Source organism: Macrosteles quadrilineatus, unplaced genomic scaffold, assembly GCF_028750875.1.
Source record: "Macrosteles quadrilineatus isolate MER2022 unplaced genomic scaffold, UCM_ALF_1.0 Scaffold_81__1_contigs__length_513824, whole genome shotgun sequence".
NCBI classification, from domain to species: domain Eukaryota; kingdom Metazoa; phylum Arthropoda; class Insecta; order Hemiptera; family Cicadellidae; genus Macrosteles; species Macrosteles quadrilineatus.
Genome location: NW_026542674.1, coordinates 418010 through 445208, shown reverse-complemented (window position 1 = coordinate 445208; position 27199 = coordinate 418010). Strand labels below are relative to the sequence as shown.

The 27199-nt window shown below is 35.2% G+C and overlaps 1 protein-coding gene and 1 long non-coding RNA gene across 5 annotated transcripts; one reads left to right on the top strand and one right to left on the bottom strand.

The window, feature by feature from the left end:
* Window positions 1–766: 766 nt before the first annotated feature.
* LOC128982018 (uncharacterized MFS-type transporter C09D4.1-like) lies at window positions 767–27199 on the top strand. Of its 4 annotated transcripts, none has more exons than XM_054401055.1 (11): window positions 767–828; window positions 4789–4838; window positions 9568–9794; window positions 11629–11711; window positions 12506–12647; window positions 21994–22135; window positions 23402–23613; window positions 24091–24194; window positions 25202–25312; window positions 25793–26029; window positions 27089–27199. In XM_054401055.1, exons 2-11 carry the CDS (start codon window positions 4802–4804, stop codon window positions 27153–27155), a joined length of 1362 nt encoding a protein of 453 aa, XP_054257030.1. In that variant the 5' UTR covers window positions 767–828; window positions 4789–4801; the 3' UTR covers window positions 27156–27199. The 4 variants fall into 4 exon arrangements, with proteins under 4 accessions (XP_054257030.1, XP_054257029.1, XP_054257031.1 ...); XM_054401054.1 differs by having other exon boundaries at window positions 4789–4886; XM_054401056.1 differs by lacking the exons at window positions 767–828; window positions 4789–4838 and adding an exon at window positions 6023–6087.
* On the bottom strand, window positions 14421–20592 carry LOC128982023 (uncharacterized). The gene is made up of 3 exons (XR_008489532.1): window positions 20399–20592; window positions 15761–15923; window positions 14421–14559 (listed from the first exon to the last, which is right to left on the bottom strand). It is a non-coding gene; the product is annotated as an uncharacterized LOC128982023 (long non-coding RNA).

Sequence of the window (27199 nt, the reverse complement as noted above, 5' to 3'; positions counted from 1 at the left end):
GAAAAACACTCACTGCTTATGCCTGCCGTGCCGGTACAGATTTTAGGCTACATACTCTCTAATCTGTGATGCCGTTCAGCATAAACCCACGGACACACTGTAATTGTTGTCACTAGTAGTTTTCTTAACACTCTTTTATAGCAGAGTTTGACCCAATATTCAGATGGTTTAGCGATGTATTAAAACCCGGTATTTCGTTACAATATAGATGCGTTTTTTTAAAAAGGCAGGTTATTGCCTTAGTATTTGAAGATTGAGGCTGTTTCGCAAAGAAAGAGAGTGCGATCTGAAGGCTGTAAAAACATAAAACATATTTAAAAAGAGAGTTTCACTGATGTATTGCAAGTAAAAGTTAAAATATTTAAAGACTAAAAATCCTTGCAAAAGATTCTTGGGCTGATTTTGAAGATTGTTTGAATTGATTTTATAAGATGATGACTCTACTTACAATCCAAATTCAATGACTAATTCAGATTAAGAAAAAAATCTTTATTAGCTTCTAAAAATATTCTATACCGTAACTTCCCTGTTTTTCCCACAAATTAATTCAAGCATTCAGTTTGCCTACGATCAATAAAAATGCAAATTAGAACGAAATGCCAAAGTTCGAAATGATTGACCGGATAATTTATTTGGAAGGTGTCAGCGATTTTCAACAAACCGGTGCTTGTATTGCGAACATAGCGCCCTAGGTAGGAGGTTAGTGCCAATTCAGTTCTTGCCTTGCGTACTTCTGACTTCAGTACCTCTGTGTAGTGTGTAGTGTGTGTTCGTGAATGCGCGTGTGTGTGGGATTACCAAACTGGCGGCACCGACACAGCTGGCAAGGTAAAACAGCTGTTTACATTACCAAATGTTCGTTTCCGTTTAAAAATTGAAGGTTATGTCATATGAATTTTACGTGGTGGCCTTATAAAACATTACAGTATGTTAGGTTTATTCTTATATTTAAGAATTGCCGTCTTAAAACAAACCGACTTTTGTTTTAAGAATTGTTTGAAATTCTTATGTGAACATAGTTTGATTGTGAAAGTTAAAAAAGTGATGAGAACACCCAATGATTCGCTAAAGAACATGAATATCTCAACTAACCATATTAAATAAGCTTCAAGTCTCTATAAAAAATAATACACGGTTTATTACTGAGATTCACTTACCTGCTGTGAAATCTCAAGTCGCCTCATTTATTGCTTATTATTATTTAGCTGATTATTTTAACAAATTATCAAACACAATTTGTGCTTTTGTCAATCTCGTCAAACATTTTTAAATAAAAGGCAAATCTTACTATTTTGCCATTAAGCGCATAACAATGCTTCAAATAAGCTAAATCATTTTTTAAATTAAATTATTTAAGGAGGTATAATTGCAAAGTTTTTTTGTTTTTAGGGTAAAAATGATGGAAACCCATTTGTACCCCGCAAACCCCCCCCCCAAATACACCCCTGTGACCATAGTCCGGTCATGCTGATTCGCGAACTCGTTCGAATACATGTGGGTTTACACGTGATAGGATTGATCTTAAGACATTATAAATATGTGTAAACATTTTCTAACAGAATTTAATCTGTCCAAAAATGTCAAAGAAAACACTTTAATGAAAATCTGAAAAAGCTAATAGATGATCAGATGATTTTGAGAAAACGAAGTGCACAGTGGACAGTAGTGGTTGTGGTTGTGTAATAGTTAGTGTATTATGTTGTGGTATTTCCGTTATTTATCTTACAAAGGAATATCACCCACGCCTTATTGAAATGGAAAACTTTTACCAAACCTAGACCAGTAATCTTCCTCCAAACAAAACTATCAGAAAAAAGAACTAAATCAATCCAAATAGTGAAAAATGGTGATAAAAAGTTTATTTGACCGGTTTTAAACCGGTTTCCTGATAAGTTTTTACGCTTGGCCGCGGTTTCAGTCTCTCCTTTACTTTGTTTGTGTAGACTTCTACCTATGTGTAAAACCAGTGTTGAATTGTTATCATTTGTTGTGTGAACAAAGTGTAAAGTATTGTCCCCAGAAGAAAAGCCCTGCAACTATGTTTACTTCACGCAAACGGATATTCGGCGCAGTGTTGTAGTTTGTATATTTTTTACAGTAAGTACCAATCAATTATCAATCATTGAGACGCCACCTACGTGTGCATATTAACCCAAATATAAGGATAGTTTAAAAGTCTGGTATTTATTATTGATTTAACTTTTATTTGAATTTCTTTTGCTGTACCAAAAATGGCATTATACTACAGCCACTACATGCTATGTCATACAAACAACTAAAAACCAATATTTGCTCAACAAAAATATAGTAGTGCGAGGGGACCTATGCGCAAATTGCACAAGTGAATAGGGAAAATTTAATTCCAAGGCCAGTATAACAACGCAATAACTTTTTTACTTTTCAAAGAACTATCGATCTACACTAAAGATTGAAGAGTAATTTACCTAACTCAATCAGGCTGCAATTATCAAAAAAATTGCCTATTTAAAATTATTAATTAATTTATATATATGTACTTGACTGCCATATTTTACTGTGTTAAGATAGAGACCTCTAGTTAGCGTTGTTAGTTTTATTTGATCACGACCTTCAAAATAAGGGGCCAATTGATGGGGCTTAACATTTAAAATATTTGAGTTTCCCCCAAACACCCCCGTTTTGGGTTTGCGAATGAAGTAGCTGTTAGGCTCAAAGAGTACTTCATATCATGCAAAAAAAAAGCTGTAAGTTAAATTTCACTTCTGAGAATTTCAATTGACTACCATTTTTTACTGGGTTGAGATAGAGACCCCTAGTTTGCGTTGTTAGTTGTTGTATTTCATGAGGACCTTAAAATGGAGGGGTCACTCGATGGGTCTTACCGTTTGAAATTTTTTAGTTTACCCCAAAATCCCCCATTTTGGGAATGAACACGAATTAGCAGTTATGCCCAAAAAGTACTTCATAGCATGCCATAAAGGTGTGCAGAGTTTAGTTTTTCTTGTGTGACCCGTAAAAAAATTGACAGGTGGTCTCCAGACTTTTTATTAACCTGTATTTAAACCATTATGAGTAAAGTTTGTCAGCAACACTAGATCTTTGAAAGGTTAAGTAAGGACGGTTGGAAAAGGGATGTAACATAGAAACCCCTTACTATATTAAGTATGTACTGTAGATACAGATTTTTTGTATATACAGATTTCAAACCACTAGAACCCTCCTATTTAACACTGATTAGGCTTACATGCTGCAAAATTCATGTTGACGTCATTTAATACTTTCGCTTTTCGCAAAAAATTCAATAAGACAACAGAAACCTGCACGAGCCATAGTTATTGTATAAACGACTAAACCACGGTTGTAGGTTTATAATCTACGGTTTACACAGAGATCATGCCTTATCTCCATTATGGAAATGCTACGTGATAACTAATATAAGGCTGTCTTTGTACATTTGAAAAAATGAACGTGATTTGTTTTAGAGTTCCAGAGACTTTGCCGTAACACGATAACATTTCCATGTTTAAAACAGTCATATTCATGAAGAGTATATGAATAATTGAGCAAATGTTAATTTAAATAGCTAAGTTGATACTATTCAGGTGTACATGTACTAAGTCTTGTACGAATAAAGATATTTTGATTTGATTTGATATTAATATTGAACCTAAAATATTTGTGGCTCTTCGTAGATAGTGTACTGCTTACTAAGGTAAAACAATGCAATCTGGAATAATTACAGAAACGTTGAAAATTTTCTACTTACAACAAAGAATCGTTGGGTAAAAAATATCAAGTAGCTTCTTGGAAAATTTTACTTTGGTATCGGAATAAAAAATTTGAAATGCTGGCCAAGCTGCTAGCTTTTTATTTTTTATTTTTTTATTTGTAATTGGGAATAATTATTTGGTCAGTGTGTGACACCAAAATATAAATTAAACCGAATACTTCTTTTAGGGATGATGTTTGTTTCTTTTGAAATGCGAAAAACACATTATGGCTGCTATTATTTTATTGATATTGCCTCGGTAATTTGAGGGTGAATAATAGTGAGTTAGGTATAATAATAGTATAATAGCAAGTATACAAAATGGTTGTAGGAAAAGCATTGTTTCTTCAATTTTATGACAACCTACTTTACTCACCGGCCTCAAAATAGAACAAACATAGATTAACAGTCTTAAAAGATGTGTTTCTTCCTTCGTAAACCTAACAAAACTTTATCTTTAAGTTTAAATTAGCTCTAATTAACCTTCAACCTTACGTCATTTTTGTGACGTTTATGACATTATATCCACGGATTGGGATTAAGATTCTATAGCTTCTATTATGTCCTAACTATAACCAATACAGTATATTCAATACAATGCATTAACTTCATTAGTTTACCGAGTTTTCAAATAAAAATAACAAAATCAATTATTAGTTTTTGGAAGCATGTATACTTGCTGCAAAGTGCAAATGTGTTTACTTTTACAAATAAAATCATCACTAGAACACCGCACAATAAGGTTACAGTATAATCTTACATTTTTTGTGGTGGAGCTTATAAAGTAAAAAAATAATATGTTAATAGAATAATATGCTAATAATATGTAATAATATGTTTTATATTATAAAACATTTCAGCATACTTTTTGAGAGGATTTTGTATCCTATCCTAGCACAATATCTTGATCGTAATAATATGAGACACAGAAGGATGAAGGGTTCCTGTTCTCGAAATAAACTACTGAATACTGTAGGCCAACTGCAATACAATCTTTTCATGTGATTTTCATTTTCAGTATGTTTTATGTTGTTTTACAGGGCCGACGAGGAGATGACGTCAGCAGAGCAAGCCCTCAAGGGGGCGCCAGGTACGATCCCAAACTACGGCGCTGTAGAACATGGCCCCCTCCTGTCCGGTCTGTAAATATATGTATACATACATGCTCTAAACTAGGCTGCATGATACAGAATGTTATGGCTGCCTGGTACTTGTAACCATGTTCATATCTGTATGTATGAGACGCTAGGGTGAGTGCCTCAGTAGGATAGTATAAATATCTGGAACTACTGAACTAGATTAGATTACGACCCATACCGCTATACCACACACCATAGTCAACGTGAAGATGATTGTTGATGAAAAATATTATGATTCACGTAGGCATCTGCTCAAAGATAGCTGCATGTTGTAGTGCAATATATCTAAATATTTATTTGCATGCGTTGAGCTGTAGCCCTGCGTTGAGCTGCGGTTATATTGATACATTTATATTTTACGTTACTTGCTACAATTCATTGTAAAAATATCTTACGGCGGCCATAAGATATTTTTTAGTATGCTGTCAACTTTAGAAACAGTTTTTACAATCACTTTGTAGCAAGTAATGGCGTACGGGTACGATTCGCCCAGAAGGATGATTAATGAAATCATCGATTGAATAAGCAATTTTCTATGTTCAAATTTCATAACTATTTTTAATTTTGTTTGACTTAAATTGGAATATGAATTCAATAAGTAAAAAAAAACAAGATGCTATACTATAGAGACTATACACTTTTTCACTCCTCTCGGTTTTCATATTTTTTCATTAGACTGCTAGTTAAACATTCATTGTTGTAACAGTGATCAGAGAAATACTTCACTACCTGTCTCATTACTTAGTGATTCAATTAAATATGACTTAGGGTTAAATATGTACCAGCAAGTAAAATACTTGTTATACACTGACTCAATGTAAAAGCTTAGTGTGCATAATCATTGCCCCAGTTATCGATCGAAGCCTACTTCAGTCAGCTGTTTGTCGTCTGCACCTCCCTCCCCTTTCCCGCGAATTTGATCAACCCTCTGCCTCTAACCCTTGAGCTTGAACAGCTGTGCTGTGTGTGCTTAGCTTTAGCTAGCTGGAGCAGGAAGCTGCAGTATTCATCTCTAAAATCTTTATCTCAGTCTGTTATTGTTTTATTTCCTTCCTCACCTATCTATTAACCACTTTTTTCTAAACATCCCATAATATGAAGTATCAAGTAGTGTTTATTAAGCTACAGTTGAATAGAACGACTTTTAATCAATAGCTGGCTTGTCATGATCAAACCATTTTGTTGAAATAAATATGACAAGTAAGTATAGTGTGAAGATATTAAAACAATAATATAGTAGGCCTAGCGATAATGTAGTAATGATGATTTAGATATTTATAATTTCATCATAAAGTCATCATAAGAACATATTACTGTTAGCCTAATTTCTAAACCAGATTTGTAATGTAGACTACTAAATAATTTAATTTGAGGCCTAGTATTTAAGATAACATCGCTTGTGCAGTGGGATTATGTTTATATAGTACTATTTTCTACTGTTGATGGGCAAAATAATATAAGTAGGCCTACATTTTTACATTCATTAGTACAGTTTATTTTTTTCCAGAAAATAATTGTAGTCACAGATTAGTTTTTAACATCTAACTTAATTCAAGCCAAAATTACCAGGGTTAAACTAGCTTTTTGTTAAAAGTCACTACAGTAGTTACAACTAATACATTTAAAAAGTACTTTAGCTCCCTACTTTTCAAATTACATTCAACAAAAATTAAAATAAGGTGAAATAGAAATAGTCTCCATAGCATCATTCATTCAGGCTATTTTAGAATGTTTATCTTTTAAACCTTTTTTTATTCTTAAACTCCATTACAGTTAATTAAGACAACGTTCTAAATTTTTGTATTCTTAATGCACTTAGGGTTGATTCTGACAAAAACAAATAGCATTCTTATTATGAATTGTTTTCCATGTTGAGCAATTAATAAAATATGAAAAGTGTACAGGTACTGACATTTACTGTATTGTATTTTTAAATTTTAAAAGGACATACTTAAAAGTGATACTGATCAATCATCGTTAAACATTTGGACTAAAGTGGAAAAGTGTTAAGTTATGGTTTTATTTTAAGAAACTTTGGTTTATGATAATGAGAAATAACTTAAGAAGCCAAAAGCAATTCAAAGCTACTATACTGTAAGCGCTCTAAACTATAAATTATTTTAAAACCAAAGATCTTTGTCTTATCTATATACATATAAATAAATCAGAGTGGGATTCATTCAGCTATTAACATATAGTTGATAAAAATTGTAGACTATTCTAGACTCTTTGACCTTTTAGAGAGTTTTAGTAAAAAGTTTTTTTTTTATAAATTATTTTGACACTTAGTTTGTGAGATATTGTTTTAATATACTTTTGGTACCTACAGTATTTTGACTTATGTTTATTTTGAAAGGTAAGTTTAGAATTTCAGTATGGTAGAATTTCATAATAAAACAGAATAATTAATTAAATCTGTTTTGATTTTTGATTGAAGAAAACTCTATAGTAACAAGTTTATACTAGCACATTACATTTAAAAGAATTACAGTCGTTGGAACAACAATACCGAGAAATGTTATTTATGTAGATATTTCAATCAGAATATTATCATGAAGTACATAAGAGGGTGGAGACGAAAGGTTAAAAAATATATATACTGTTGTACTTAAGCAAGCATAAAAGTACTTGAAAAATGGGGATTTTACAATAATAATCATAAAGTGTTAACCTGCCTATGTTACTGTGACAGCAGTAAGCTCGATTCATCTATACTCTGTTTGATGAAACCTGTATCTGGGGATGGTAATGGTCAGGCCTGGGCCAGTCCTAGGTAGACAGAGGGCCAGAAGACTTGTTCCATCATACAGACAGTAATGTTCAACTTGTAATGTTGTCTAGTCAGTGTTTACGACACGATCCTCTCTGCCAATGCCTGACATTTTGCCAGTTGGACGTTTGCCCCATGCCAAGTTTACTATGCTGCCTAGGTCACTCCCCTTACTGCCATATGTATTAGCCGAGTCTAGTGATGAAAACATTTGTGTCTATTTGTTTTTGAATAGTTAAGCATATGTGTCTAACAAACCGAATGGTTAAATGCCTCAAAACTTCAATGGAGGAAACGGGTTCAATCCACGGCATTACAACAAATTGAAGGGCTTAGATCTAAGATCTTCGTCGACTGCTTTCCATTAAGAAGGATAAACTATTTCTCAATCCAAAATGTCACTTGTGATTAATTATTAATAGTGTTTATTATTGTGTACTAATCCCAGAAAATATTTTGCATTCATAACAAAATAAAATACACCATTATTTAAATGCAACAGATAAGTTTTTCTTCACAGGAATTATGGTGTAATGAAAATTTAAATTAACGTTGAGTAAAAAACTAGATTAACGGAATTTCCGATTTTACATTATATGATCACGCAAAAAGTTGTTGGGCAATAACTATCGCAGCATTTACTGGGTTGATATCAATTATCAATATTTATTAAAAATAATAACTTTGCCTAGTACAAAAAATATCTAGCACATTCATCAAACAGTAGCACACTGAAGTGTTTAATGAATTTAGTAAAGATTTATCCACGTGAGGTGAACAGCAACAACTGTTGTTTCTGATACGAAGCACTTGAAACAAGGTTGATGTAATCTCAGCCACAAGTTGGTTACCTCTCAATATCACCTATTGCTACTTATTGCTTGTTTGGTACTTATCAACCTAGTATAACACCGGTAGAGTAGCGGAAAATTGTTAATTACGGTAGAAGAGGGTGCTTGGGTGAAGTCCATTTTTGAGGTATGGCTTGCTCCATGTAATGTATTGTTCTATTTAAATGACTTACAATATTTTTTTTTGTTCTATAAATTATTTGTTTGACTGTGATATTCGGTGTTGATCAATGTCTAGATATGAAGTAGTTGTCATTACAATCAATTCATGAACTAGTTTAGAGAGGGTGTACTTTAGTCATGTAGATGTTTAGTTAACTCTTAGTAGATTTATTTCTGCAGAACTGTTTATTTGGTAACTTAATTTATAATTTTTTTTTATATCAATGTGAGTGGTATTTTGCAAAAGAGAACACTACGTTTCAAACTACTCAATGTTTGTGTGGACATCCTCCTAGGACACATAAATTTGAAATGCTGAACACTAAGCTAGCAACATTCTGAGACTTTAAGGATTTATGTAAAGTTAGAGCATTTAATTTCCCTCTTATAACATAATAATTCTATTTAGTCAAAAGCAGAAAAATATATTTTTTAAAGTTTAACAGAAATTGTTTTATTAGTTGAATGTTTGTTTGGTTGAACAAGACATTAAGTTGTAAACCGAATTAATCAACCAAACTTGGGATGAACATTTCCAAAATGTCGCTATCCCAGTTGTTACGGTACTTTGATTGGGTTGTTAAGGTCTTTCAATGAAAAATGCCAATTGATCTGAAGAAAGATTTGTTCTGAATTTAATTGTTATTTCTCATGAAGCAAAATTCCAAAATATATTGACCATATGAATGTCCAAATTAGGGTTTTGATTGTTTCCTCAAAATAATATTATTATAAAATACCTCTGACAATTAAATGCAGGAGAATACAAATCTCAGCATGTGTTAAGATAATGTGCTCAAATGCTTCTGCAGTGTTAGCTCATAGAAACCTTATTTGAGATAATATTTCAAGGATTCTTAAAAACATTAATTTATTATTCAGCCTCCTTGATTGCAGTGATGGGGGAGCACTGTCGCGTATACAGAAGGCGATGGCTTGTGCTGACTCTATTTGCTCTATGTTCCTGCGCCAATGCAGCCCACTGGATCCAGTATTCCATCATAGCCAATGTGTGTATGTACTATTATGATGTCAGCGCCATCTATATCAACTGGACGTCTATGATATTCATGGCTGTCTACATACCATTGGTCTTCCCTGCTTCGTGGATTTTGGAGAGAAAGGTACATTTTGTTGTTATTTTCTTTGAAGGTAATGTTTAGTGTAAGCATAATAATATTGCCAGAGTGGAAGTATTGAATTTTGGATAGCCTACTGAAGTAGAAATCCTATCTATAAAGGACCAGCTGTATTCAATTTCTGTATATAAGAAGGAATTATTTGAATGAGCAGCTAACGGGTGGCGTCGTCCTGTAATCCAGCTACTAGGAGGTCACGAATTGTGGATAATTATAGGGATGCACTGTGGATGCGATGCTACCTGGTGTGGATTAACGTCCGCACTAGTGAGTACTACGACTATCCGCAGTACTATCCTAAATAATTAGACCAATTCGTTAATTACGAGGAAAAAATGTGGTTCGGATTCCACAATAAACTGTAGGTCCCTTAGTTGCCATTAGCTGTATGGGCTATTAATTAACAGCTGTGTCTAAGGAACATGTCGGCCTTAGTCACTAACAAGACTACAAGATCGCGCCACTCATCCTACACTCATCCTTCACTCATATTTGGGTTAAAATACGCACATAGTGGCGTCCCCATCTTAAATAATTGATAATTGATAATTGATAAAACATACTACTGTCTAACATTCTATTTCCTCCCTTAATTTGTGTCACTGTAGTAGTTGATCTGGCATGAAATGTGCTAGTCATCCATTCAGATTCTTAATTACTTACTTACTCCTAGAGCCATTTATATCGGAGGTGAAATTTAACCGCACAAACAATTAAATCTTCGCCACGATATCCGGTCCGTTACTGCACTTTTACTTGTTTCCACCATCCCTGTTTTGGTCTTCCATGAGGTCACCTTCCAACCGCATTGCCCTCTACTCTTCTCAGTTTGAATTCTTTGCCTCTTCTTAATACGTGTCCGGCCCATCTGATTGTTCGGTACTTGATTAATTTCCCCAATTATATCTATGCTGTTGTTTCCTCTCCATACTGGATGACAACAGTATGTGTTGTCCCTTGATCACATATAGTTTCATAAATTTTTCTTCAAATTTTATATTCATATACACTTAGTTTCGTTTCATTTTTCTTATTTATTTTCTATGCCTCTGATCCGTATGAGAGAGATGGGCAAATTGTTTTTATAACCATTTAGTTTCACGTTAATTTACTTCCTGTCGCTCCTTAGCGGGAGCATAGGGCATCCAGAAGAGCTCGCCATCCATCCCTGTCCTGCGCCAGATCTCTCAGCTGACCCCGTCGTCCCGAAACTCACGGCTACCTTTGTTACTGTTCTTCTCCAAGTGTCACAGGGTCTCCCCTTTCTCGTCCCATGGGGATTCCATTTCCAGGGCCTCACTTTCAATTGCCCATTCAGAAGAAGTGCCATTCAGTTTCACCTGGGTATAAAAAGTAATTCAGATCAGCGCACTTTGTTAGTAGCGCACAGAGTTTAACTCATAAATTTATAATTTAAATTCTTAAACTGGCTATAACCTTCGTGAAGAATGGAATGACTATAGTGTTGTTAATAAAACTTCAAACCCCCTATCCTATCGAAAGGTGCACATACCAACAACCCCAGTCAAAAAAAGGAAGAACCACCACCCGACACCACAACTCTGCTCTGTGTAAAGGTTTTGTAACTATTACAGTCATTAGTGTTAGTGATGTAAGAAAAGAAGACCCCCTGGAAATGCCACTCATGCTGAAAAAATGCATAAAGGATTATTTACTACATCATAATAAAGCAAAAAAGTAGTCGGGGAACTTCCTCTCAAACCACTTAAATTTTGTGAACGGACTTTTAAGTTCTAATATATCCGCGAAAACTTGGGGAGTATTATTATATTTTGTCATTATTAATTTGGTGTTTCAGGGTTTGAGAGTTGCAGTGATCCTAGGAGCCCTACTGATGTGTGTTGGTGCTTGGATAAAAGTGTTTTCTGCTCAGCCTGACAGGTAAGAGAAAACAATTGCTCTCAACTAAATGTTATAATAGTTAATGAGTTAGATTATATTTTACTGTTTTGAAATGTTCAAATGTTGTTTTGAGTAAAAACCGTTGAAATTTGCTTAATAATTTGATACAGAATTTGATGTTGAGATTAGAGTCTTAATACAGTATAGCACTCCTCGAACTGTTCTGGTAACATGGATTAAATAAGCTCTGTGCAACCACAGAGAAATAAGGTACAAAGGAACACGCTTATGGTACAACCGTACAGCTCTGGTATGATGTGCGGGAAATATACTTATCATGAGCAAGGAACAGCCCAAACAGCAAACACTGTGTGGAAATTCCTATTGCACAGGGATAGGCCTCCACCGCTAGCATTGTGTTGTAGTACACGAGGCTAAAGTGGGTATAGTTGGACTTTGCCCTAGACACCAGTACTAGTGCTAGACACCATGGAGTATATCCTCTGATTCCTTACTTCTCTGTGGTACAACTAAAACACATTCGGTCCTGCATAATTTTGTTTTGATATTTTGTGTTTGTGTGTTTTTATGTGGCATGAAATCTTTTACAGTTTTTTTAAAGGATCGGTCCGAACGGAACAAGATGGTCTTCTTACCATCTAACATCAATCTTTTGTTAGCTTCATTCATTGATAGCCCATCATTGACGAATGGCATCTCCAGAATCGACTTGCTTGGTATTGAAACAGGCACAAATCCACCTTTGACTCTATCAATTGTGTTTTGATAACGCATTATTTTACAAATACAGCATGCTATTTTATTCTTACTAGATTTGCATTGACGTTCCTGGGCCAGACTATGGTAGGAGTGGCTCAGATGTTCACGTTAGGAGTGCCTTCTAGACTGGCGGCTGTGTGGTTCCCGGCTCACCAAGTATCTACAGCCTGTGCCATCGGCGTATTTGGTAATCAGGTGAGATTCTTCAAACTATCTGAATTCTGCTTCCATAACTAATAATAGTACTCTGGCAAAATTAAAAAATCTTTGATAGTTGAGCAGAACAGGGTCGCTAATCTGAACCACTAATTCAGGAAAAAAGTTGTATTTAAATTAATATATCAACGCTATGTAAATTACCCAAGTAGCACAAATATGTATATAATACGTATAATTTACCTACCGGCATGGTATAGCTTTTGTATACAATCTGTATAGAAATGTATACAATACAGATTGTATCTGTAAATATGTCCCACCTAAATATGTATTATTTGCATATTGTATAAGGATCCAACTACAGATATGATACATATTATACATCTGTATATAATCTGTAAATTTTGATAGAAATTGATGCATACCTTAAATATATAAAATACATATTTTATACATAGATGATACATATTTGATGCCATATTAATAAAAAGTGGCTCAAAATACAATTGTCATAAAAATCAATATATAAAATTATATACATTGATTTTTACTAACAGTTTTCTTTGAAGGCATTTGTTATGGGAGGTGAACTATGTGTCATGAGGGTTGGTGTGTTGTATGATGGTAAAACAATATTTTAAGTCTTCATTAGAAATATGTGTTTTGTGATTTGTCAGGTAAATACCTAATTGATCTAGTTTAGGGACAACCTACTGCTGTTCAGTAGTTTCATCTGAAGCAGGCCCGTAGGACCTCGGGGTACGGATCACATCCAAAGCTCCTAAGGTGAACCAGAGGGGCCCTAGTGAAAGTCTAGAAGGGGAAAGAGCACCTATTACAGTTACTACATCATTACAATACAGTATGCAAAATGTAATGTTATATTGTTGGTGTAGGCTAGCTATCAGCATTTATTTTCATATCATAATCAAACCAAAGAATGAGAGAATTATGCAATTTTTGTAGACTTCCTTAACAATGGTAGCAGCCACAAAAAAACAAATGATTTTACCTTTAAAGAATATGTGTTTTAATGAAGTTAGGAAGATAAAGAATATGGCAACTACCTTAACAAATATGAGACCAAGCCAGCTTTAAATTTTTTTTAATTATCGTACATTGAAGATTATTTGAGACTTATTAAAACTTATTTGAAACTTATTAAATTATCTTGTTGAGAATAGGTACCACTTAACAAGCATTTTGGATAGTGCATTTATTTGCATAAAAAAGTAAATAATAATATGTTAATTATTATATTAGTGTTTATATTACCAAGCATTATTCAGCTGATAATAATTAATAGTAATAACTAGCTTGAATGTTAAGAAGATTAAGTTTAAATAGTTTAGAAAAATAACCTATTATTAATAATAATACAGTATGATTATAACAACTGAAAGTGTAAAAAAAATACTAACTCACTTCTCACAACTGATGAATAATTTCTAGTTTTTTTAACTGAATCTTATTCTTGCATGAAAATGTTGTTTTTTTAGTTTTCCATTTTCCCTGTTGTTTATTTAATGTGAGAAAACAAGAAGGCTAGGCTCAACAAATAATAATAGATTTTGTAGTAACTTTTTAGACCTATTCTAAATTGTGCACAAAAAATACTTGCACAATAAAAAAACAAAAAATAAATGCACAAAAATACAAAAAATGAGTAAAAATATTTGTTCAGATGTAATCACAAGTACCCTAATACATTCAAGTATAAAAGTTGTTTTTATAAAATTGTTTCTGTTGTTTATTAACACACTTTTTAAAGGAACATATAAATGAAACAATGAAGAAATGTCAAGAAAAAACGATTTAATTGATCATCTGCGGTAGGCCTAAATTTTTATTTTTGACATAAATCCTTGTTCCTGCTTGGCGTAACCATTCGCTGGTTTTTTTCTCAAACGTTGTGAGATCGAATGAGGATGTTGTTGACGAACTACACCTGAAACAAAATTCACACTTGTGTCAATGTCTGTATTCCTGTGTATAAGGTAATATTAGGGTACGCACAAGATTCACGCTTAGAGCAACATATCTTTTGGTAATCAATCCTTTGTTTTCTTGATGGCAAAACTTAGATTAATTCATTTTTAACATTTTTTTAACACGTTTAGCGCTGACTACATCAATTGATGTAGTCGCGACACGAGCGGCCTACATCAATTGATGTAGTTGCGCAACCCGCACTACATTAGTTCAGTATGCACTCAGCCATTGCCGGGGAACGTTAAAATCGTTGCTAGCCCGTAGCTTAGAATGTAAGCTTTATTTTGGTGTAGGTTGGTACTAAAATTTCCCGTAAAATCCCGTCTGACAATGCTTTTGTACCGGTTTTGGCCATACAACCGCCCCAAAAGTTAATATGGCTTCAAGCCATATTACAAAGCCACTGACTACTGATCCAGGCAGTGCTGCTACCTTTGGGTGTTTTAGGGAACTACGTTCAATCTCGGGGTAACGTAGTACAATCGCCGCTGCTCTTTTGTTTTTCTTCAGATTGAAATATTTGAATGCCAATTGCGTTTGCTGTTGGTACGGCACCGCGCCGGGGCTTCGCCGCCATTGGCGAGCGCCTGTTGGAATGCCTGCCGCACTGAACATGTTAAGCAAAATCGTTTCTTTTTGAGCTAAACTAACAAGTTGCAACCAAGAAATCAAAGTATTGAAGAGGTTTAAAGAGTACAGTGCAGAAAAAAAGGATAGGTACGGTACATTCTACAGACAAAAAATGTGTGTAACATCATAAATTAATATTATATAGCCTATGATAATTAATTATAAGATGATAAATTAATATAATTAAAATACATTGATCTAGCCCCTGAACCTTTTTATTGACTAATAATTGTTACGTAACTTTACGCCATACTGCTAAAAATGTATGTAAAGAATAACAAGATGTTTCCCCAGAATGGCATTTTCAAGTGGGGGTATGAAGTAAATGTAGGCTACTGTATGACGTATATGTACATACCAATTATTAGTTAAATAATAAAACTTATGATGGTGAAAACAGGGTTAAAAAATGAATTACTTACTTTGGTTGAGTTGACTTTATAGAAAAATAAATAAATGTCAAATATAGGCCTATCATTGAAAGAATAAATAAAAGTAACATTATAAACCAAATGTTAAAAACTTACGGCAAATCAACTGCACCAATGCAGAGTTCTGCAGACTCCACTTCTTTCCTCCTCTTCCTTCCCAACTAAATTCTCTCGCAAGCTCATTTTTGAATAGTCTTACAAGGATCCGTCTTGTTGAGTCCTCAACACTGGCCCCGCCAACCGTGCGAAGATAACTGACCTGAAACACATTATAAAAATGCTTAACTCTTCAACCTCTATTACTATTATATTAGTTTAACAAGTCTGGTGTTTTATAAAAAGCTTTTTTGTTTAAAAGTACGGTATATTATTATTTTCAACAAGGATGGCAGAAAAGTTTAAGTTTACAAATCTGTTTGTAAGAAGCTTAGATTATAGGACCTTCATTTATAATAAACTAGTGTAGGCCTAGCCTACATGTTGCTCGAAATCGGGCAAATGCAAAGAAGTAAAGTAGTGTATTTGGGCCCAGCATTTAGAAAAAGAAACGTTCGAGATTCCATACATTATTTAGCACAACAAAATCAACAGTGACGTAACAAATCTTTACGGGCCCCCCTGTAAACTTATTTTTTGGGCCCCCCTCTTATGAGTTAATTTTAGACCACCGATTCAACATAGTGAATCACCCTCCCCCTCCCCCCAGAGCTATTTTAGGACCACCGATACAATGATCAAACAGATTAATCATAAACAGAGTGGTACCCTAAACAAATTAGTGGGTCTCTCTGCCCACCGCCCCCCCCCCCCCCCCAGCTCCCGGGCACCCCGCATTGCGGGCCCTTCTGTTACGCCACTGAAAATCAACGGGCAAATTATATTTTATACACAGTTGACTGTGAGTTCAATTCTTAAGTTTTTCCCTTAGCAGGTTCAGTCCCAGCCGTCACACTCCTCTGTATTTTTAGGTTAAGTTATATCTACACTCGGGGGTAAGTTCAGGCCCGCGGTCAGTTATGTGATACGCTATGGGCCCAAGTCATAGTTGCGCTCATAGCCCCCCCCCCACCCTGCCGACATTGATTTGAATTATAAAATGAATATAGACATTTTATGAGTTGCTCGCGCATCTGCAATATAGGCCTAACAAATATAAGAAGACTCATTGTGTTTACTTTTGATTGTTAATTGAATTACCCGCTTAGTAACTAAAAACGTAAACCCAGGGCCGGTTTAACCCATACACGAACTACGCGGCCGCATATGGCGCCACGAAAAAGTGGCGCCGTGGCGCCAACGGAACATTTTTTTTACGTGAACAACGTAATTTTGTTTATTTTTGCTCAGAGTTCATGTATTCAAAGCACCACAATAAAGGCATTTATTCTGTTTGTACCAACAGCACTTGAAAATTTTGTATACTTGTACAGCACTACAACTCAAGGACTCAATGCCATTTGCAGTTTCGATTTGAACTGAGCTGACGCTCGGCAGTCGGCAGCGCCAGCGCGGCACCTAGGGTTTCATTTCACGAATCACTCATGCTCGAGATAAGCAAGCGCGCAGCGCCACTTGTCACAACAAGATACTTCCCCTTTCTTTCACTCCTTTCTGCCTCTGATCCTAGAGCAGAGCACTACGTTGTATTGCACTCTTTTAGTTAGTCTATATACGTAGGCCCGCGATTCCACTAGAAAAATACCGGTATGGATCATAAATATAAACAAATGACGTTGTTGGCCCGAATCCTATACTAATAGCATTGAACATATGTTTTGGCAGTTCCATTTAAGCAATGTTAAATAATGTTTATTTTCGGGCCAAAAACGTCATTTGTTTATGTTTATGATCCATACCGGTATTTTTCTAGTAATCGTGCGTAGGCCTATACCGTATCGGTATCGTATTGGCATTGTTTTGATGATTCATGATTGTTGATAAGCGAATTATTACGAGTGTTTTAAGTTTAATTTATAATTAGCGCATTAAATAAAAAGAAAGTATAAACTGAATAAATGAGTAAAACATATTGCGAGTCGAAACTATGAAAACAATGGCAGAAAAAAAAGAAACCGTCTGGCACTTATCATAGAAAGCGTAAGGCGAATTTGAAAGAGGAAGAAAAAAAAGCCAAATCAATGAGTAGACTTTTGTAGAAATCATCTGGTGGCGAGTCCATTCAGCCCAAAGAAGTCACGATAGAAGACGGCAATGGCGTAGGTATTTATTTATTTATTTTCCAATGAAAGATTAAAACAAGCAGCTGATCACAAACGGCAAACATTACGTCATTGCCGTCTTCTATCGTGACGTCATGCTTGACGAGCATTACATTACGGCCTGTTTTTTTAGTGTGTCCTTGGTTTTGCTATAGTTTATATGATTAGTAAAGGTGTATAAATGTCACATTTCTGCGAATAATAAACAGCCTTTTATTGCAAGTTAGTATTCTTCTACCTAAACTTATAAAAAAATTCTTCCCAAAATTATTGGAAAAAAATTCACAAATACGGTTAAGTTATGTTCATGGGTTTGGGGGGGGGAGGGGAATTCTAAGTGGCGCTGATTCGGGTGTTCGCTTAACTCTGAAAAATTCCTAGAACCGGCCCTGCGTAAACCATCAATTAAAGTTTAACTGTTACTTACATACCGTACACACTTATATTTCCAATGGTGCGTTCTTAAAAGTAAAATTGGTTTAGTTGTAAAAAAGTGTGAATTAAAACATAGTTTTAATTTATATAAGTTATAATTGCAAACATTTAAAACTCCAAAAAGTCAATACCGTAAAATGGCTGGTTTTTTCTACATTTTTTTTTTGGCCAACTCGTCAATAACTTAACATCATCAAAGTTCATTTTCAGATTTACCTACATCACTATATGTACACATCATCATTTAGGCCTAAATGATTTTAATGACCGTAAAAACTAGGCTACTTATTTTAGGAACTTTTTGTAACACTTTTACCGTACGAATCTTTTATGCCGCCCTCTTTCGAAACTCACTGCTACTTGGTTTTTTGCTCATTTCACAGAAAAAGGGTGTGATATCACAACGTAAAATAACATTCTTCAAACGTAAATAAAATCATAAGCAAAAACACGGCCAGTATCTTTACTTGCTAACAAATTGATACTGTAATAAGTTTCTCGCCATTTGACAAAAGCAACTGACATTGAGTATAATGAAAAAAGGACATAACAAATAGCCTACAAATAAAGACAGACGATTAAGTATAGTTAATGATAGGCCTAATATGCAAACAGTGGCAGTGATGAGTCATGAGTGGAAGACGAAGTGAGGAGGTTTCAGATATTTTCCAATTAGTGTCTGTTACTAGCGCACCCAACAAAACAAAAAAAAACTCTTGCGCCCCTGGACCAGAGCCCATTTTTAACCGCGGTACTGGGTAAGTTAAAACTTTCATCCCTTAGATCTTAGAAAGACAGCTGTGATGTCATAGGCATATTTGATATACATTTTGATAGCGTTGTTACCCTTCAAAGTGCCATCTATAAATAAATCGTACCCTAGGCTATTATGTGCCAAGCCTTGATAAAAATTACTCTTGACTTATGCAAACTTTCGTTCAAGTTTATTACTAAACGTAGGTAGCTGCGATGTTGTTTCATAAGTTAGACCTAAGTTAATCGTAAACAAAAAAAAACATACCGGTAGCTAAACCTAACCTAACCATAACCTACTGATCGCAAATGCGGCACCTTAAGTTATTTGTTTGACATTTCCTTTCGATAGTTTTGAAGGACGTAGGCCTAATTATAAAGCTGCAGCCTTCTGGGGTTACAGTTCCGCAGAGAACCAGCGATCTTATTAAGTTATCAGATCAATAACGATTTATCAATATTTTTATAAATATTAACATAGGCCTAGGCCTAAGTTTAGGCCTAACTTTAATATTGCATTGACTTTAATTTTCCCAGTTAGCTTATACATTAAGTTATAGGCCTAAGAGGCTAACTTTATGTTTTCTTTTGTTGCTTTTTCATTAAATAGGTTAGGCTATATTTTGCTAGTAAGTTACCGTCTCAGACTATATTTTGTTTGTGGTTAAATATGCTTATAGGCTAGTTAATATCGATAGAAACGTAGGCAAAACAAATCATAGGTCAATTTGATGTTTACATTGGGAAGAAGAATAAACATTTAATTTAACTTAGCCTACCAAAGATATTTATCATTAAGTCATCCATCTGTTCACAGATCACAGGTTCTCTTCGGAACTGTAAGTTAAGTTACCCCCTTCTGGTCTTAAAATATTCATCTGCCTACAAGACTAGGCCTGAATTTTAACATAAACTTACCAATTAACATCATTTTTAGTCTTAACTGTAAGTTAGGCCTAGGCTAACTTATGACAGGTTCTAAGTAACTTAGGCATAAGTTTAGCTACGGTATTTGTAATTTGTTAAGTAGACCTAGGCCTAGCTTGTCTCCAAGCTAAATTAGTTCAGACCAAGGACATATTGCAATGAATTAGGTCTAGGTTATCTCCTGAATTTGGCTTCCTTAGTTTTGTAAACTACAGCCTAATTTTTCCCTAAAGAGCCTCCATCCATAGAGTTTTTAAGGGGTTAGGAAGGCTAACTTAATTTGTAACCTATTTCCACTTATAAAGTATTTAAATTAGATTACCACCATTCGAGTTATTAACAAAACATATGCTAAATCTCTTAATAACTTACAATAACGATAATAATTTGTGTAACTTACCAACTCAAGTTAGTCGAATCGCCACTGAAGTTAAAAAGTCGAAGATGTAACGCAAATCTTAAAGAATATAAAGTAAAAAGTAACTAATAGACCTAATTAATAAGTAAATAATAACAAAACAACGAATTCTTCACGTGTAACACTGAAAATCAGAAGTAGATGCTCTAGTCTAAACACTGCCACAAGGACAACGTTTGTTGCGAGTTGTGAGTTGTGAGACAAAGACATTAGACAAACAATATGGCGGTGGCGGATCGGATGCTGACCCCCGCTGTTTTGCTCCCATAATGCATCAGCGAACATCGTCGAACCTAAGAGACTTGAATGGGTATCTCGCGCGGCAGAATATTTTGTTCATCATCTATGAATATTATAGTACATGTGTTACAAATACATTTTACACAGGATGTTGAAAAAATGCAGGGAAATAAATACAACACTACATTTTTTTTCGTATTTTTCTATTGATATAAAATACATATATTATCTGTATCATCAATACCTTTACTTATTTTACTGCATTCTCGAAAGTTAATTTATGCCCTCAAAACAACATTTAGGTGAAAATTTACACTTTGTTTCTTCATTTTACAGTATTTTATGCAAAATTTATTTAGGATGAAACCGTATTTTCATATTGGTATATAATATGTATATTATCTGTATCATTAATACATATACGTTGGTTATACCTTAATCCCGAATATTTACGTATTATATACATTGCTTGCTACATGGGTAGGTCCTGTTCTGAAATGTTAACCAGTGTGTCCATCCAGCAAACCTGGAAAACCGGGAATAGCACAAACATTTTCAGTTTAAGACCAGGAAAAGTCTTTGAACTGCAACTGAATTTTGTATAAAACATTGAAATTTGGAATAACTCCCAATATTATATGGCTGAGCCTCAATTCATTAAAAGCATTTTGGAAACTTGGTAATCCAAACAGCGTTGGGTCCTAATTACTATGGATTAGCAAAACGCTTTGTGTAGAGACACTATATGCGAGCAGATGATATTGCACTGGTTATAGTCAGTAACAAAGCTACACAGATCATCTCACTCCATTCTACACTCATCCTTCAATGGCGTCAGTGGCGTCCCCATCTCAATTGATAGTTGATAATTGTAGGCCAACATACCTCAAGCAAGCAGGCCTCATGAGTTGTTCTACTAGTCAATTTAATGGTTCTTATTACTTGATACAATCATGTTAAACCTTGCTGTTAATATGTTTGGTTATGCTTGATTTTAATGTACCTGTCATTCTGAAATTCACACTATACTGAACTGCCTGAATTTCTAAGACCATTTTAGTTTTTTTGTTCAAACTCCGTGCCACAGACTAACATTACTTTTAGGAGACTTGATATAAGAAATGAAGATGTAAGATAACTATAGGTATTGTTAATTAGGTGACCAGTACACTTAATATAATAACTAAGCAAACCACTCTTGAAAAGGGGCGTTATCTGTTCCATTACTTCTCCCCAAATCAAAGGGTAAATACCTTGAAGATGGAATAGTTCTTTAACACATCAACTTTATCCTTGTCAATGTGTTGTTTACGGAGTGACATGGTTTGGTATTTCAGCTAGGGATTGCCATTGGGTTTCTGGTGCCACCTGCAATAGTGGACGATGTGAAAGACAAGTTCTTGATCGGAGAACAACTTCAACTGCTGTACTTTGGTATGGCTCTGGCACCGACCATTGTACTAATCCTGATTGTCTTATGTAAGTTTACGATCACACTGGTATAAACCAAAATAACTAGATATAGTAGTTTGTTTTAAAAGTCTTTGATTCCGGGGTCCGTCCTCAATGCCAACAACTTAGTACCTTAATACCACACTGGGGGCTTTCCCGCTTTGGATTAAATTAGTGAATCTTGTACTTGAAGAAAGTAGGCTACATGATTTCTTTACCAACCAGCCAGCAGCAAAATTTCACGTACATGAGAACTTCTTCCCCACAAAAAATTGCCATATAGCTTTTTAAAATTGAATACAAAAATGCAAAATATATGCTTGACGTCAATAATAATGAGGTAACTTATACTGTTACTCAAACTCATAAGTAGATACACAACAGATTTAATGTGTGGTGTGGTATAACCAGGTCAAATTATAATCTATGACAATCCCAAGAATGTTTATATTACCTATATAGTTTTATTAGAAATGTCATGTCTATTTTTTTGCTTGACGGATTAAACGCTGTGTTTTATTTTCATTAATAACAAGACCATGTGCAAAACATTCCTTAGCAGTTAAAAGTTATTTCAGAAATGTGAGAAAGATCATTTCTTATTACACCTACACTAAAAAAGATGTATAGTTAGCAAACATTGTTGTTGCTGATACATTAGCTGGTAAATCGTTACTATTGATAAAAGAAACAATAATGGACCCAAAATCGAGCCCTGAGGCATGCCTGTTTTCAGTTCCGCTCAGTCGATTGCTCACCCTCTGCATCGGCAAAATGTATGTCCTTTCACACAAATAGGATTGATAAAATATCAAAGGCACACCTTGATTGAACACTGTAATTTTTTGAAGACTATGGGACAACCCTTGAACATTTCTGAGATGTTGGAAAAATACCCTCTTTTATACAAATGTTGATACATATTGTGAGCGGTGAGAAAATGGCACTGATCACTGGAGATACTATGAAACAGTAGGCCTACCTACCCACCCACCAAACTTAATCAAACAGGTGTCACCCACACAGAACATGACTTTCAAAAACCACCTTTTTTGGGTTCAGTGGTACCCAAAACAGATACATCCGCTCAAACTCATAAATATTTATGAAAACAATACTTTCTTCATATACTATGTAGTATAGGGGGGAAAAGTAGAAATGAGAGAAAGTATAGTAAAAATTGGTAGCTCGATAGTTAAATTTCCAAATGAAATATTTCAAGGGGTTATATATCAACATCCTCTATCTTTTGCATTACTCGTCTTTGGTTCTTATTGCTTTTATGGTTTGCAGTGTTTGAAGCCCAACCACCAATTCCTCCCAGTGTTGCTCAGCTGATTTCTCGCAAGAAGGAGAGAGAAGGCAAAGACACAAACTATCTCACCTCTGTCAAACAAGTGATTGGCAACTCAGACTTTTCCCTGCTTCTGGTCAGCTTTGGATTCAACATCGGTGTGTTCTACGCTTACTCCACCTTGCTTAACCAACAGCTGGAAGGACTACCTGTAAGTTTTAAATAGATTGCTGAGTCCTTTATAGCATACTATAAAATTGTTGTTATGTACTGTTATTATGTGACACAAATACTAGGAGTGCATTGAAAGTCACAACGTCTGAAACTGACTGAGTTATCCATTGAATAAATTAAAATGAAATGTTTGCCTGTACACACCATTGACATTGTCAACATGGACTGGAAAATGGAACCGATTCTTTGAACATACCTCTGACATTTTAATCCTATTTTTTTGTTAGATTTTAGATTTGATTGAATTTTGTTGCGAATTAAAAAATGTCCCACTCTCATAGCTTCTAGCTTATATCCTGCTTTGCTCAATACGTTTCTTACACTTACTATATGCCTTGGTACTTCAAACAAGCATTGAAAGATTTAAATACGAAAACACTTAATCCAATGAAACTATTTTATAAAATGTTGTTAGAGAATTAATTGTGTACATTAATGATCTTCTGCACAACAGTGGGGATTCGAGAACGCAGGCAGAGTCGGTCTCACGCTTATCCTCGGAGGAATGGTCGGCTCAGTTGTCTGGGGCGTGGTACTGGACAAGACTCACATGTATAAGTAAGTCACATCTAATGTAAATTATGATATTATATTTTCACTATGGAAAGAAGACTTTATAAGATAACCCAGTTTCAAGAATAGTTTTAATCAATTACCTTTTTGGTTTTTGTTGCCTTGAAGTTCTTGTTGATTTTTGATACCTGATGCGCATTTCGCCACAGGTTGTGGCATCTTCAGGGTTCACTATCCTACACTTACATTCTAACACAGTTTATATACACGAGAGTTTATGTACAACGTCGCAGATACAACAATTCTGGGAAATCCACACCCCAACCCGTCCATCCACCAGACACTGTTTCTGTCAGTCTAACAACGGTCCCGGCACAAGTAAACACCCCGCGCTCGCAACACACGCCCGCTGCGCCGCGAGTGTAAACGCTACGATGTGAACCGGTACAGTGACTCTCGTGTATATAAACTGTGTATATATTAGAATGCAAGTGTAGGATAGTGAACTCTGAAGATGCCACCACCTGCGGCGAAATGCACATCAGGTATCAAAAATCAACAAGAACTTCAAAGCAACAAAAACCAAAAAGGTAATTGATGGAATAAAGACGCAATATTCTCATTCGTTGAAGCTTTAACTATAATTGAGAGAACTAGACATTTCACACAAACAAGGTTTAAGGTTGTCACAAGTTGGGGTAAAGTTGTCGCAAGTTTTTGAATAAAAATTGATGTTTGTTAAATTGAGCTTGATATAGTGTACTGAGTTGTTCACTATGATTTATGATGAATACGCCAACTTTTTAACCAAGCTGAATTGGAAAAAACTACTTACTGTAAACTATAGTATCTTTTATGCCTCATCAGCTAGTTATCAAAGTACTGAAAACCAAGAAAGAGAATACAGCACACTCTTTGAGTGGCTCACTTAACAACGTTTAATTTGAGTAAAACATTGAATCAACTGGTAGATGGAAAGTCAATATTTCAATTTAACTAATTCCCACTTTCATCATTCTAGGATAGAATTACTTTTACATTTTTTTCCATAGAGAGACTACAGTTGGTATATACATCATGGCTGTGATTGGAATGTTGGGATACACGTTTGCTCTGCATTCTGAACGCTTAGCTCTAGTCTACTTCACATCAGCTTTCCTTGGGTAAGACTGTTAATCTCTTTTTCATCTATTGCTCTTGTGGTAAGAAACATTTTATATAAAGAAATTCACCGGTAAATAATTTAGAAAATTACCATCATTAACTTGTACAGTAAAATAAACTTAGGATTCAATGTGGCACTCCATATTTCTGGACGATCCCATAAAGCATTTTAACAAAAGTTACACATAACCACACCCAGGTGCTAATTATATAAGGGTGGTTTTTTAAGTAATAAGGACCATTTACGTAATAAACTGTCCTCATAGCTTCAGTAGTCACACTACTTTACCATTGCCAATTTGAACTTTGTGCTACTTGCGGACTTAAATTTGCACGAATTCAGATAACCAATAAGTTACCTTGAGGACTGTTGAGGTTATTTATTTTTGTGTTTTAACCCCATTGGTATTTTTTAAGTTTTCTATAAGGTAACGTTGAGATTTTTGAACCACAGTTTTAATTCACAAGTTACCACGCAGGTTCTTCATGAACGGCTACCTAACGGTCGGTTATGAGTTTGGAGCAGAGTTGACGTTCCCTCACGCGGAGACAACGTCGTCAGGTCTACTCAACGCAGTAGGGGAGCTGTTTGGAGTAGCAGCTGTACTTGTGGCAGGGGTCGTGCTAGAGACTTACGGCCCAACTGCTACCAACCTTGCACTCACAGCTGTGCTTGCAGGGGGGTTGGTCACCCTGGCTCCTATATCTAGAGACAGGTATGGAAGTTAATTTCTTCATTTATATAGGTAAAAGTTATATAAATCCGGATATATCATGTAAGGTTGGTAGTGTGGGAGACAGAAAACTTTCTGCAACACTATAACTCTACGATGAATATGTATTTTGATTTTTCATGAGCAGACCTGGGTTTAGGATGGATGCCCCCCCCCCCTGCCAAGGAGGTAAGGAAAACCAGACTGGGACGGTGGCAACGTCCTGTAATCCAGCTACTAGGAGGTCACAAATTGTGGATAATAGGCATGCACTGTGGATGGGATACTCCCTGGTGTGGATTAACGTCCGCACTAGTGAGTACTACGACTATCCGCAGTACTATCCTGATAATTCGACCAATTTGTTAATACCAAGGCAAAAACTATAAATCCTGGAAATTGAAATACTAACTTAATTTTTGTGTTTTGTACCTTTTTTAGCAAACTGGGGAATGAAATATTAGAAAACCTTGGTGTGAAAATTCTAAGCCCATACAAATTTGGTTCTCTGGGGCTATAGCACAGTCAGCTTACATATAATGTGGAGCCTGTCAATGGGATCTAATGGTATTTATTATGAAGACTGTACAAAATACGAGGAAATATGCTAATGTGCATATTGCTGGCTACTCTAGTGATTCAATGTTGACCTGAACAACAGTTCTCTTTGAATCTTTCTTAACCGACCCAGCGTCAACCCCTGCTGCCATGACAGCTTTAGTAAATGGGCCCTAAGAGGTTTTGGGTTTGTTGGCGGCGCAAGGTGGAGAAAAATTCCCCTGCAAAGAGGGGAGGGGGGCACAATTATCTCTCGGGTCGGTTGTGCGTTGAACGCAAACCGCGGGCCTGACCCCTTCTTGGATTAAGCACCTACGCTTGCAAAAGTTTAGGTGGGCCAACATAGTGATTTTGTGATATCTTGTATTAGGTGTCATATCTGTTACTGATAAATATGTTAACAAATTCACTACCAGGTCTCACAAAGCCCCTCATATGGAGGAGTGTGACGGCTGGTAGACAACATGTAAAAATTTACAAACAATATTATAAATCTTGTTTCAGGTTGCAAAGATTGGCAGCAAGTAGAGTACACCCCGAGGACAGCACAATGAATGATTTTCAAATCTAACTAAAATGTTCTTAGGGGTTTAATAAATTAACATAGTTTCTGTA

What these genes read in the sequence shown, in the direction of transcription:
- LOC128982018 (XM_054401054.1), top strand. Translation starts at nt 4,802, where the DNA reads ATGACGTCAGCAGAGCAAGCCCTCAAGGGGGCGCCAGGTACGATCCCA. An exon ending in TCGGCGTATTTGGTAATCAG is followed by an intron (nt 12,648 to 21,993) that starts GTGAGATTCTTC and finishes TTGGTATTTCAG; the next exon opens with CTAGGGATTGCCATTGGGTT. An exon ending in GCTCCTATATCTAGAGACAG is followed by an intron (nt 26,030 to 27,088) that starts GTATGGAAGTTA and finishes ATCTTGTTTCAG; the next exon opens with GTTGCAAAGATTGGCAGCAA.